Source organism: Amblyomma maculatum, chromosome 3 (genome assembly GCF_055883805.1).
Source record: "Amblyomma maculatum isolate TAMU_Amacu chromosome 3, ASM5588380v1, whole genome shotgun sequence".
Taxonomy (NCBI): Eukaryota; Metazoa; Arthropoda; class Arachnida; order Ixodida; family Ixodidae; genus Amblyomma; species Amblyomma maculatum.
The window spans coordinates 86,552,871-86,567,635 of NC_139346.1; the positions used below are offsets into that span (position 1 = coordinate 86,552,871).

The following is a 14,765-nucleotide window of genomic DNA, read 5'->3' on the forward strand; positions in this document are numbered from 1 at the left end:
TAGATGAGCACGGAAATTCTTACCGCAATTTAAGACAGAGGCAACTTGTGAAAAAGCTGGAAAAGATATCCGAGTATTCAAGTACGGTGATTAGAGTACAAGTCGGCAAGAAACAAATTTGTTGCCCATCTGGGTGGCGCTAAACGCTGCTACGTGTCTTATAAATTCCAAAAATCTAATAATGCAACCAAAATATGGTCGTTGGGTAATCATCTCAGTGGCGTGTGCTACAGTAAACTGCGGTGTTTGACTCTTTTCCACAAGCTTCCCCAACCATGGCAGATGCCTCCAACAGGCACTTTGTAAGAGCGTCCCAAGGTGATGTCCCGCCTTCCATAACCTTGACAGAATTCGTATCGTGATTAGCTATTTTGATAAGAATTTAAAGGTGTGAGCTGCAAGAAATTATTTCCAGCTTTCATGCAAACAAGCACACTGGATATATGAGGGGTTATCATTACACATAATTCGCAGAAATGTTAATGTTCTGTCAAACATGATCCGTCAGATACTTAACTGTTTTCTAGAAGGGGACGAAATGCCAGACTGCCTAAAACGGCAGTTGGTTAGCCACTACACAAATAAGGCAAGAAGGATAAGATTGGAAACTTCAATGTCTAACTGGAGACTTTTAACCAGTTTCTAACTCGCCAGTACTTGCTCAGGTCTTAGAAAATGTTCTTTTTCACTGTATGCCTTCTCTTCTGAACAAACTTTCGATTCTGACTGATCGCCAATTTGGTTTCGTTTCTGGGCGTGGTATTGTTGCACTCCTTGAGGAATTACTTCTCTCAGCTTTCGATGAGAATCTTTTCACGCGTGCATTTTTGTTTGAATCACGTTGAGACACGGTACGGTCGCTTGTGAACAGGAGCAGCATCGCCAGTGTTGATGCGGTGGGCTACAACAGATGTTTGGCCAAGAGGTTGGGCCCCAAAATAAAAAATGTTGCTATTTGAAAGCAACAGCTTGTAGAGCGTGTCGACAGAATCGGGTTGCAGTTCGGCCGCAGTCATGCTGGAAACAGGATCACGGTGTAAAGTAGACGACATAGGAGCGGTGGAGGCTGTTCAAGGTGCCGATAGAGGGTCGGTACTTAGGACTGAAACTTCACAGTCGGTCCGCGGGAACAGTTCAGCCAAAGAAATTCTGTTGGGGAGGACTTGGGTCGACAAACTGAAGTTTAGGACTGGGAGAGTGGTGTGATTCTGAGATACGTGTACGATGAGGTGTGGGAGAGTGATGTGACGCTGCAGGATGACGTCTGTAATTGGGCACGCAAGGTAGTCTCCATCGGGCATGGGCGGGAAAGGGCACATAGGAATATAAACAACAGCTTCCGGAGGAAGGCGGGAATATTTCGCTGAGCGGAGGCGAGGTGGCGTTGAGAGGTCTTCAGAGCAGAGGGGAAGGTCCAGGTTTAGAATGCCGGTAGAGCAGTCAGTAAGGGCTGAGTGAGCAGTCAAGAAGTCAAGGCCAAGGACAAGGTAATGGGGGCATTCCTGGAGCACGGTGAATAAGACTGGTGTGTGACGACCAGCAATGGTTACATGGGCGGTCACATACCAAGCACGACAGCAGGGCTGCCATTGGCGACACGAACGGTGAACGAAACTGCTGGCGTCAGGGCTTTCTTCAGGCGACGACGAAGTGAGGAACTGAGGACAGAGAGTTGGGCACCAGTGTCAATAAGGGCAGAGACAGAAACACCATCCACAAGGACTTCGATGAGCTTAGATTGTGGAGGAAATGTCAACAGAGGTTTTTCAGTCCGGGTCGCGAATACAGCATCCCCTCCGGGAGCTGCATCGTCTAGTTTTCCGAGAAGCGGCCGTCATAAGACGGTAAAGAATTACGACGAGGAAAAGGGGAGAGCGGGAACGTCGGGTTTGAGGGGAAGGCGACCGGATGGAAACACGAACAGGTGGAACAGGATCTGCACGGGATGGGTCAGGTTGGGGCGAGGAAGGGCGCGGTGCAGAGACTCCACTGCGGTTGACGTTGTAGAATGGGCGTGACGGCATGTACCAGTGGTTGCGGCAGTGACGGGAGATATGACCAACACGGGAACAGTTGTAGAAAACAGGGCGATCGTCAGCGGTACGCCAGTCATTAGGATTGCGGTAGTGGTATCGAGGTATAAAGCTGGGGTTAGAGGCAGCAGCGATTACAGGAGGGGCTGAGTTGGAGTCGATGGTGCTCGGGACGTAGCCAGTAGAGATGCCCATGTTAGCAACCTCCTGGCGAACAACAGCCTGGATGAAGGATACCGTAGGCAGGGCGTTGTCTATCAGCTGAGGTGAGGAAACAGCGGGGGCCATGGCCTCGAGTTCGCGGCGGACGATTCGTGTCAAGTTAGTCGGGTTGGAAGGCTGGCGGAGAGTAAGCAGGTCAGTACAGGACGAGGTAGCAGCTGTGCTCGGCAGGCGGTCAAAACTGTGACATATGCGTTTTTGTTTCGCCAGCTCAAAGCGCCGGCACACTTGAAGAGCAGCGTCCACAGTTGAACAGTCCTTGCCTAAAAAGAGGTAAAAAGCGTCGTCTGCTATACCCTTTAGTATGTGACCCACTTTATTTTCCTCACTCATGGCCGAGTTGACTTTTCAGCAAAGGCATAGGACGTCTTGTATGTAGGAAATATATGACTCGGACGATGTTTGGGTGCGAGATGCTAGGTCTTTCTTGGCAGCAAGGCGGCGTCCAATGGGTTTGCCGAAGAGGTCGTGAAGCTTCTTTTTCCATACGTCCCAAGATGTCAGTTTTCGTGCTTTTCAAAACAAACGCGCGCGGTGCAGGTCAAATAATATATGCCATTTGCCAGCATGAGCGTTGCATCCCAGCGGTTGTGTTTGCTTACTCGTTCGTAGAGGGCCAACCAGACGTCCACATCAACGTCGTCGGTCCCGCAGAAGGTGCCCGGGTCCCGCGGTTGTGCCATCACGACAGTTGGGGCGGCGGCCGCAGAGGGGGTGGGGTCTGTAGATATGGTGACGGTACCGACGTGGCGTCCACTGCGAAGATCCAGCCTGAGGAACGAGGATCGATGATTTCACCTCCACCAAAGATGTTACGAGTGGAAATCACGCACCGAAGGGTAACGGAACTCTGAAATCAATGGGCACCACTTAGCCGCACAACTCAACACTGAGCGTCGTCTTCGTCCACACGCCCAGACACTTCTTTTTTCACTTTCTGAATTCCAGCTTGGGACACCACATAACAATATATCAAAAGCGTTTGACACCATGAAGAATAAACCTTGTTAAGCAAACTGCATATTTAAGGATTCCGGGGGCTGTTACAACATTCTAGAAAATTACTTCAACAATCGTTTTCAAGTGATCGTTACCGATGTTAAGGGCGTTTTCAGTTTTAAGTGGTCGCTGAATTTATGTGTTCCTCAGTGGTCAATTTTATCGCCTATCATTTCCAATATTTTCGTCAATGATTGCCATTTGAGAATTTATAAATGTTTCATGTTTCAATATGCTGATGACACTGTGTTATTGGCGACACATTTTTCTTACGAAATTGTCATTGAAATTTCACAGTGACTGGATAATTCAATGTGTTGGTTTACTATCAATAGACTTGTTGTCGACACAAACACCAAAAGAAGGTTTGTTTGTTTGCACTCTCCCCTCACAACTACTGTTATTGCCATGCCCTATACTTACATAAACCAGACTGTGTTTCATGCCAATGTACGCCTATACCATACATTTATTGTGTTAAATGTCTTTGAGTATAATATGATAGTAACCTGTCCTGGCATCACCCTTATCTTATATTTGTTCAAAACTGAGGTCATTGCTCTAATTGTTGTTTAAAATTAAGAATTTTATGCCTCTGGCGGTAAAGAAAATGACTGTGCATGGAACGGGATATGATTACTGTCTTCGGCTTTTGTTCAGATAGTTGTATTTGCATGGTTGAGAGTACTATAAAAATATTTTACGAACTGTCGCATACAATACCCTTACAGTAACTGCGGAAAATATCTTCTGCAGACTTGTTTTACTGAGTTTTTAATCCTCGTTAACCGAAACTGTTGCTGTCGAACATTTCTGGAATTCCGTTTTCAAACATCAATTTACTGCCGCTAAAGAACTTAGCACCATCGTTATGTGGTTGCTCGATCAACCACAAAATATATGGCGCTGCCAGATGCTGTTATTATGGGCCGCACATTTTTGACAAGTTGCCGGAGGAGATATTTACCGCGACTTCTCAAATCACACTGAAATAATAAAAGAATTATTGAAGGAACTTTGGTGAGACTAACCGCTAAAATCCCTTTGCAATTCATCTTATTCAGTGCCTTACCCGTTTTTTTTATTGAGTATATAATTGAATGTGATCGTATTCATATTTGCCATTTCCTTTTGTCCTTGTTTTATTTATTGGTTTCACCTCTTGTTACATGCTCGTAGCCATAGTCGCACAAGCCCATCTCAGGCTTAGACCGGCCTGTTTTAGTTTGTAGTACTTGGTGGTTAATAAAGATTTGCAATTATGTCTCCTGTTTGCGGCGTATAACGGTAACAATAATTTAAAAATGCCGCCACTAAAACGTAACTCACCACCAGCTGTCCCCTCACTAGATGAAAGATGCAGATGCAGAGCACTACGGGAGAGACGCGAAGCTACAGCGGCAGGTGAAGTGCGCTCGCGTTTCAATTCTTGGCAACAGGTGGAGGTAGTAGGCTACTACGCGCGGGTCGTGCAGTAACAGCATGCTTTTACTCCAGCAGCGACAGGTGGCGCGAGCAATGTACCCCCCCCCCCCTAGAAAATTGATGTCTCTTATAAAGATATCTGCTATAAAGAAGGATCTGCGCTTTCTCTGTACGCAATCTAGAGGGTAAATAATGAGCTCGGTTCATAGCGCGGTCAATGTTGTGATGACGAAGTAAGGGCACTGAACAACACTTCGCGTTCGCGTGTTACAATCACTATGTAAAGGCTATTCTTCCATGAAACAAGCAATGAAGCATTCTTTTGGAATATTTCAAACTGTGTGCAGCATCTAATCTAGGAGCTGGTCCAATGTGACTCTATTGGCTTACATTTTCTCAGCATCTTATTAAAATCGCCGCGTTTAAATGTAACCCTGTGCTAGCCATATATCAGGAAACCTTGACTAGAGTCAAATCGTCGGTGATTATTGCTGTGTTCTGTAAGAGAGAAGGAAACTATTCGATCGGTGTGGACACCTAGCTCACTGCATAGTTTGCATTCGGGGCAGTGAATGTATTGATACAGTGCTGCGGATAGATGAAATACTGTGGCAGGCATCAATCATATCTTTGTTTTTCTTTTCGAAACGATGTTAATTTATTAGCAGGAACTGAAAGGGGTGCAACGTCCCTGTGATTATGCGTGTATCACACTTTAGAAGCAACTACTAGGTATCTAAGGCGTAAAATCTACTACAAAAAATTACCCCCCCCCCCTTCAAAAAACATTTTAGGCACACATTATCTACATTATAGTCACCCCATCTAGAGCGTAACGTCTGAACGGTCTATAAGAAAATGATTTCCGAGCCCAGATGAATGTATTCATGGCCATATACAAGAAGCTGTATGCTACTATCAAATGTAGAGTACAAAATAAACATGTCCCTTTTTCATGTGAGTTTATTTTATGATGGCATACAATTTTTACAATTATCCCGACCTCGGGGGCCGCTTTTCGTTGGAGGCAAAAAGCAAGGCACCCGTGTGATGTGAGATGTCAGTGCACGTTAAAGAACCCCAGGTGGTCGAAATATCAGGAGTCCTCCACTACGGCGTCTCTCCTAGCCTGAGTTGCTTTGGGGCGTTAAACCCCACAAACCAAACCAATTTTTACAATTGGCCAGCACAACAAGACAACCACTTAAATATATTTGTCTCGGATTATCGCAGTCTTACTTTAAAAAGCTAATGAAACAAAATGATGCCCCATATCGAAGAAGCAAACTGCCTAAGGGAACAAACACTAAGATGATTGCTTTCCTTCGAAGCCTGAAATACCTCCGTTTTCTGCAAACGAAAGCAGCAATACAGAGACCTTTTATTACAAAGAAACCCACACGTTAAGGAAAACTCACTTCGGTCTCCCTCCCAAGGCTCTCCTGGGGTACCACACAATGCGATGCAGCTGCAATGTGTTAGCCCCTTACGTTTGTGGTCCAAGCCTTAGTCTCTTCTCATAATTATAGTTAAATATACGAGAGTAATATCGCTAAAAGTAGAATTACTCTACATTCTTTACAGTCTCATTTGCGAATTTTGCACCCTGTTTGCTTTATCTGGCTATACTTTTACCCAACACTCATTTTGTATACAATATGTTTGTCGCTCCCTTCTAATACGCTCTTTCAGTATTCATTTGCTACTACAACATCAGCTTCGAGAAACCTTCTGTCCTGTTTTGATCCAAATAGCATAAACACAAAAATCTATGACGTTGTGAGTAGCATAACCGCAAAAATGTATGACGGTGTGAAAAAGATACACAGCTGTTACAAAGCAAAACGCCGCTCACAATAGCTCGGCGCCAAAGAAAGCTATTAATCTCTACGAAGCCGCGGATTCCAGCTGCCACCAGTAGCCGCAAACAAAACAGAAATAATTTAGAAGACATCGACTAAAATATACGGCGCCGCTGTAAAATACTCCGTTCGGGGGCGCGGAAAGCAGAGTTTAAGAACCTGCGGTAAGCAACTGTCGCGAAGCATCTGCGCATACCTTAAGGATGGAAGTAGAACCGACAAAGAGCTGCAGCAATGAAGAAATATCTCTTAGGAAAAATACAACACCGCGACCCGGGTACCTGTGGATGTACTGAGGCCCTCAGTTTAGAACAGCTGCTCCGACGTAAAAAGTGTAGAGAGCACAATATTGCTATGGTGTGGCCTTAATTTCTCGTAGTTTGGCCCCACTTTGCAGTTATGGCTGCTGCCATCAACGATCAGAAGCAAACGAAAAAGGCTACAGGGCGGCAACGTTACGGGCCAGATAGTGTGCACAGCTGGATGACGGCGGGTAAGTACTCGTTTTTGTATTGGGAATGAAAAAAGTATTAAAAAAATTGGGAAAAACCCTGGCGCTAACACACACACAAAAGAAAGACCTTCATTTGTGTGTTACTTTTAGCGCCAGTCTTTTTACAATTTTATAAGATTTTCAACGAAATAGCCGGCCAACATGCTTTATTAAAAATGCTATGGTTAGGAGCAATTCTTCAGCAAACCTATCAGTGAGGTGAATCGCAGGCTATGCGGTATCCACTTTTAAAGTGAGCTCTGTGCTTACTGAGCTCTTTAGGTTTTGAGGTGATGTCTCTAGGCGTTCCCTATGGTCTTACCTGTGGCTCCGCGCAAGACAGTATTGCATGTCCTGAAACTTGTAGGCTTAAAAGTCTGCTTTAACATATCTTCTCTTCAGTCATTTAGGCGAGTGTAGTAGACACCTGACCAGGAAATAGGCTTCAAGCCTGCTATCGCGCCTTTCATAGATCTGTGAACGCTTCGTCCAACCTCACTGCTTCGCAAAGCGTAGGAGATTAGTTCTGTGACAGAGTAGCCCAAGTTCGGATTCCTGGTGGGACTCTACCCGGCATTACGCCGATACAGCATGCATGGACAAATGCGCCATGGGGTGACGCCACCAACGCCAGAAACAGTTCTTTCATTTTCAATGTTAACTAATCCCCTCGTTTACGCGATGCAATAGTTGTTAAAAATGCAGATTGCCTGCGTTCGACACATAGCTTTATGCTTTTCGAACGAAAAAGAAAGCATGAATTAAATCAATTATTAAATACGAAGCACGCAGCGCAGCAAATCCTTTGGCCGATATGCACTGTGACCACTGAATACAGGTAGTACTACAGTTAATTTTCGCAAAGTGCAGAAGAAATCACATGCAAGCAAAACTAAGCTTGACAACAGCCGCTCAGTGAAAATTGGGGCTTTGTCATAAGTACAGTGTCATTGGTCTGTAATGTGAGGCCCACGTGCAAGTCATTTGTAGATTTACACGCAGTCGCTTATCCGCAAAGGGGTCGCACGTGTGCCCTTGTAGCTTTTGAACCATACGGTACTTGATGCAAGATTATGCCACACTTCTCTATCTGAAGATCAGAAGATCTGAGGACGCAGCGCAGAGTCTTTTGCACTCGATCAAGCTTATCTCTTTGCTTTAACGGAAGTAGTTTGCGAAGCATGCACGCCTAGCAGCATGCATGCACGCATGCTGTTCATACGCCATCTGGACGTTGTCACATGCTAAGTTATAACACTCCATTGGAAGTCAGCTCAGTGTGGAATTCTGGTTGGCGAAAAATAGCAGGTTGGGATTCAAAGGGGTCTTCAGCATCATAATTGCAAGAAGCCTGTCCTCACAAAAGCTGAGGCATCCGAACTGGCTAATAGGTATGCTCATGAACAAAACAGCAAGCTTTAGAGCTTGTCGACAAATGGTTTCCCTGTATTCAGTCCAGTGACACCGACATTGACAATAGAGATGGGGCAATAAACTTTTTTATTTGTTATTTAGACTGTATTAAACTTTGCAAATAGCAACACCCGGGTTCCTTACCTTGTGCAATATCTATACGCACACGATACTGTCAGCCCAATCAGAAGAGGTTGCACATCACCATTATCTTCTCCTACCACACCGCTTCGAAACATCTCTTTCTTCATTCCATGGCACCATAACTTTAAATGTTTGTCCATTCACTATAGCTCCCGTTTGCACTCTTTCTCTGTGTAGTTTCTTTTCTTGCACAATATAGCCAGTCAGTGGATTTTAAACCCTGGATGAATAAATTTGACCCTTTCATTAAGCGTTTTCCCTGTCCGGCATTCTGGCGATAACCGATGCAAATAAAAAATTGCTTGATTGTTAAACACTTAGATAAGACACCTATGTCACTAAGACAGTCATCTAAGTACTTGCAAAAAAAAAGACACAAAGCAAGTACAGAAATGGAAAATTGGGGGGATGAGATTAGAAGCTGGGAGCCTCGGATGGCGAGTCCAACGCTCTACCCCTAGCCCATCCAGGCCTTTTCTTTTTTAAGTCTGGTATACCTATTACAAGCGCTACTCATGTCAATTCACAGATTGCTTGTGGTTTTAGTCCGGGATTTGGTTTGGGAAGCAACAAGTGATACAAAATTCGTTTCGCTTAGTGAAAAGTGGAGGGCCCGGTTCGTCCTATTTACTTTTAGAACACTGTTCAGCTTTATACTCTTACGCAATCAAAAAGTCCTTTACTGTGTATGAGTTTCCAAGTTCGTCTGTGTCATGATTTACCAAAATTTTGATATCATGTAATAACGTCAAACGCAGAAGGCTGTTTTTTTTTCTTGCGAGAGTTTATGGCTTCTTTAACCATTTTAAAGTGGGATTCTCACTGGGGTTCACGTACAATAACACGAAAAAGCGTTGAAAAAAGAAATGCTTTGCTGACGATCATACTGGCATCTTTTTATACCTTTTAAAGAAATATGTTTACCTTTATCTCCACAGTGTAAAGAATGAGACAAAGCCTTAACATTGCTAATGCCTGTGTAACGTTTACACTGTGGAGGGGAAGGTAAGCATGTCTATAACAAATTATAAAGGTTCCAGCACGATCGTTACTAAATCACTTTTTATTTCTTTTAAATAGTCGTAAATTACCAGTTGAACTATTTTTGAAGCAAAAAAACGGTTCTGTCCTGTTGTCGTCAGACTTCTTGATCTGCCGTATACCGGAAAAATAGAGCATAATCTCTCTGACTGCCGAGATGCCGTACTTCTTTGGAAGTTCTTGGGAATAACTTTAAGATAGGACCTTGCCATCACACCATATGGCATAGAGACCGGACAGCTGAATGGGTGGCGCCACCTCTCGGCGCATCGCTCAATCGCCGGAATGCGCCGGCCCCGGCCGGCGCATTGCCAGCGCATTGCAGCGTACTGTTTGTGGGTGGTTTGTGTGGAAATCCTAAGGTTTAGATGACGTTGTGCGTGAATATATCCTCAAGAGAACAGAAAGTTGGGCTAGTTGCGTGAATATGTCCAGTGAAATGAAGTCTGGCCAAACAAGGCTGGCGAAACGTGCTGCGTTGTTGGCTCCACTGGCAGCTACGCAAACTCGTCGGACGTTTTTAAGTCGATTCATTTCTACGTGTTTCCACAGAAGCCTGAGTGGCGGGTGACCTAAGCATGGTTCTTTGAAAGGTAAAGGCACGAATCTACGTATCTGGTTACTGTGTGGTCATGGAAAGTGCCGAATTTTTAAAATTCCGCTTGCTACCGGATGCTCTGTGCCTTCTGTTCCCCAGGAGTGACGGCACGAGAGTCTCGGAGCCGAAACCGCACTCCTGCATCTGTAGTCACTTTATTGACAATTGGAAATCGAAGTAACCCAACAGCGTAAGTTACAACTCTAACATTTCCCCGCCTGTGTACAAGAAAACCCCAACACGGAAAATGAAAAGGCAGCTCCACCATCGTCGTTCGGGCTGCGTTACGATCTTCAGTGATGGGCAGAGACAATGTTTGTGCAGATATTTCGCTGACATAGTTAAAGATAATTTACTTTTTTCTCTTAACAGAAAGAGCAGATAGGAGACATGAGCAATTCCTATTACCATAATCTTGTCATTTTTCCTCTTTTCGTTTGTCAACCAATGAAAATGCTCTGACAGCTCTGCGTTGATACTCTTAGAATTTGTTAACATTTGTTTGTGGGATGTCCATTTCGCCTAATAAAATCACTCATTTCAGAGCTCAATCAATACCGCATGTTCACAAAATATGCTATCGGGTTCATATAAAAGTCGAACAAGCAAAAAAAATACAATTTAATTTGTAGAAACGAGCATAAACATAGCATATTTTTATTTCAAAGGCCGTGCAGCAGGTTTTTCTTTCGCATTCCTTTTGCACCTGACACGGCTTTACGCATTTTCTCAGCAGCGCTGATTTCCTGGCCCGCCTACATACATGTGGTTTTTATTGACGTTTTGGTGAACGTGAGATTTCCTGATTGTGGCGTAGCAAGACTAGACCGTTTTACCTCTCTCAAAAATTGCTTCTATGGCCGATGTAAACAGATTTAGCGGCAGTCCAGCAAGCTGCAGTGACAAGGTTGTAAAAGGAATGGCTTTCAATTATCCGGATTCCTTTGCGTGCAAATAGAAAACTACATACATGGTCATGTCCCCTCACACTCATCAGGTATCGAGGTCAGCTAGGTATCTGCCCCGCAAGTTCGTGGTACGCTGAGAAAGTAGACCACCTTAGCGAACGAGCCATTAGAGGGGATTCATTTACCAATAGAACGCTCTCTATAGTTGTCCGTGGCTTATCTTACAACACATCACACTGTGTGTGTGTTTTTTTTTCGATTGTATTTAACAGTTTGACAGTACTGGACTATTGCCTTCAGATGTTCAAGGCAGGTGCGGTCGATCGCATTGAACTTCCTGCGCTGAGGGAACGCTAGCAGGAAATTTATTTATTTTTTTCTTTTCACAACCTCCGCAGCATGTCGGGAGGAAGGCTTGTATAGTAAAATATTTTCTAAGTCAGTTATATGTAGCAGCTCCGACGTGTTCAACAAGAGCATTGTCGTATATGTAAAAATGACGCAGAGGTGGTATCACTCATTTGGCTTACATTATGATTAAGTTTGATAGTCTCAAGGTCGATTTCAGTGAGCTATTGTAGCGTAATTGTGCAGGAAGTCCTGGAAGTATATGTGTGTTTGCTATTCTAACCATAAATAAGATACTACTTTTGTTTTGCTTGTTTATTTTTTTCCTTTTACAGCTCTCGTTGCAAGGTTGAAACTTGAATGTCATTTGCTATTATTCTACTCTGAATCGTTTGAGCCTAGCTATTACCAAAAAAGACAGGTGCAGCATCTTTTTCATTTTACATGAACGCGGACCATTACAAGTACCACTACTACGGCGCCACGGCTACACGGCTCGGTGGTATTTGATCTTCAGGCAGGTTTCGACTAGACCTAATATAAGATGGACGCGCAGTGCAGGCGCAATTCCCGTCTTCCCGTGCCTAACGAAGGTGTTCCTAGCGCATGGTGAAATCACGCGCGTGGCATTTTCGAGTATATAACAGAAATACCATGCGCTGGGCGGTTTCAACAAAAAAAAAAAAGCACGCACGCCCTGCCGAGGACGGCCTTTTTCTTTTTCAAGATTTCCCAGTCAAAAAATACTCCTTGCGATTACTCAAAGCAGCTCAAAGCTCTCAAAGCCACACCGCGAAACGACGGGTAGGGACAGGCTCAAAAACACCTCGCAGAACAGAAACGACTGAGCCGCTCAGCTGTCGCGGCATTCCGCTGTTTCGGCACTCCACCGCGGGCGGCGCTGTTCCACCGAGGCGATGGGGGCGCCATACAATGGGCGCCCTGACCCTATACACCTCTTACTTGCCCATAATTAAGAGGGCGTGTCATATGACTTAACCATGTTAATTTGCTCCCACATTTATTGGAAAACGAGAACGGCTGTGAGACACGCTGACATGGATCCTCGTTCAGCGAGAGAGTATTTCAATGCAAGTGCGACTCGCCTCAAAGCAACCTATAATTCCTAAAGTGGAAAACCTGAATGGATGCTACCTTTGATTCACCTGTCTAACATAAAACGCTCCTGAAACACAGCGAAGCCTTATTTTTACCACGCTAATAATTGTGAACAAGAAATAAAGTAAAAAAGAAGACAATCGAGGCACGCTCGCTTTAAAGACAGGCTTTAAACGTCTTGTGGAGAATAACAAAAAACTAACGCGCGGACAGTTTTCGCTCCGCATCCTCGAAAAAGCATCGTAAGATTTCAACTCTTTAACTGGCGGAGCAGTGTCTGGTGTCATTTAGGTCGAGCGGAGCAGAGCTTGGGAACGTTACTTTGCACCGTGGAGCTCTGGCGGGTAAATCTCCGCCGGTGCCGCTGCGTCGCGGCTATGCCAACCCATGAAAGTTTTAGGTGTAACGGTAAGAACGCCTACCAGTTTCCAATCAATGGCTCTCAGCGTTGTGCTAAATTGAGGTAGGATCCGTTTCATTAGCCGCCATGTAAAGAATTTATAAAGAAAGAGAAGAAATACCGAGCTCTTGCTCCCGAAAGAGCAGCCAGCAAAAGTCAGTGCATTCCTAGGTATAGGCATGGTCCACTTTCCCGGAACGACCGGGGAACGCGCGATTGGGAACAAGGGTCGGCGTGGCACCCCGCTGAGGAGAAGGAGGGGCCTGGGCCGGCGACGAGGAGGCTGTGCGCACGTGTGGGGCGCGAGTGCTGCTGGGAACGACTGGCGGAGAGAAGAGGGGACGAGACAGTGTGGAACGCACCCTTCGTCGGAAAAAGACGCGTGTAAACTTTGATGAATATATCCAGTGTTTTTGTTACCGTTAAAGAGTTTTTGTTCGCGTGTGATTTCTTCACTTTTATTCGAATCCCCTAAAGTTCAAAGTTGTACTAACAAAGTTCAGTTTAATATAAAATCATCAACTATTACATGGTGCCGAAACCCGGGATGAGAAGATAGTGGCGTGTAATGCAATTAAGGCTATGCGCAAAAAAGACAACACAAAAAACAGAGGCAACGACAGGATTGCGCTCGTCCTGTCGTTGCCTCTGTTGTTTGTGTTGTCTTTTTTGCGCATAGCCTTAATGGCATTACATGATTCAAGCCAACTAGCCCGACAACAACTCTTGTTGAAGACAGTGGCGAAATCCGAAAAGACCGCAACGGACCAAAATGGAAAAGCTCAAAGCGAAGAGGCGAAGTCGACGAGGGCAGAACACGATTATCATCAACGAGGCCACAACAGCACTGCCGACAGCCAACGTCCAACAGTTGACAGCTCTGCTTCATAGACTGGAAGTCAGCAATGATGAGCTGCGGAAGATCAACGACGAGTTGATCTACCGGAGGAAGCGTTCGAGACCGAGTTTACAGAAAGCGTCGAATACGACGACCGGGCCATAAACCTCATCGGCCAACTGAGGGCTCGAATTGACGCTTCACAACAGACTGCGTCTGAACAGAACGCCGAATCGACGCAAACGTCCATGCCAACACCCATGCGTCACTGCAATCAGGCTTCCGAAGCTGCAGCTCCAGTCTTTCAATGGTGAGCTTGCCAACTGGCAGTCGTTTTGGGAATGTTTCCGCGAAGCGGTGCATGATAATCAGGCCCTGTCCAAAGCGGAGAAATTTCATTACTTAAAGAGCCTCCTCACCGGGCCTGCCGCGTCGGCAGTTAAAGGGTTACAAGCGATTGAGGCCTGCTATGAAGACGCTATACAGATACTGCTGCGCCGTTTTGGAGACAAGGGGCTAATCGAACAAGAACACCTTGCCGAATTAAGGACGCTACCGCCAGTGTCGTCATCAGGAGATGTCAGAGGACTCCGCCGGCTCTACGATCATGTTCAAGCCCACATTTGCGGGCTAACGGCTCTCGGAGTGACCAAAAATGCATATTGCGCCATGCTTTGCGACATCATTCTAACGGCGCTGCCGCGAGACATGGTGGTGGAGTTTCACCGCCTGGCAAGCTGAGCGACCAAGACAGATGTATTGTCGCCGCCCTACAGTAGTCCCGCGTCACCAGCGCAGCAGTCCTCTGCCTCAACGCAGGCAGCAGACAGATCAGAGAGAAGGCTAGAGGAGGTACTACATTTTCTGCTAGTAGAAACAGAGTGTCGAGAGCGATGTAGGCAAGGTCCCGCCTTTGAGAAGC

General features: G+C 45.4%; 1 protein-coding gene across 1 annotated transcript in view; it reads left to right on the forward strand.

Annotated features, from left to right (window-relative positions):
* Positions 1-6,695: 6,695 nt before the first annotated feature.
* The window catches only part of LOC146195179 (monocarboxylate transporter 14-like), a 51,435-nt gene continuing 43,365 nt past the window's right edge, over positions 6,696-14,765 (forward strand). Inside the window, exon 1 of the mRNA XM_084597716.1 lies at positions 6,696-7,034. Within this exon, the coding sequence (XP_084453842.1) occupies positions 6,941-7,034 (94 nt within the window). The 5' untranslated portion in view covers positions 6,696-6,940. The remainder of the gene's footprint in view (positions 7,035-14,765) is intronic.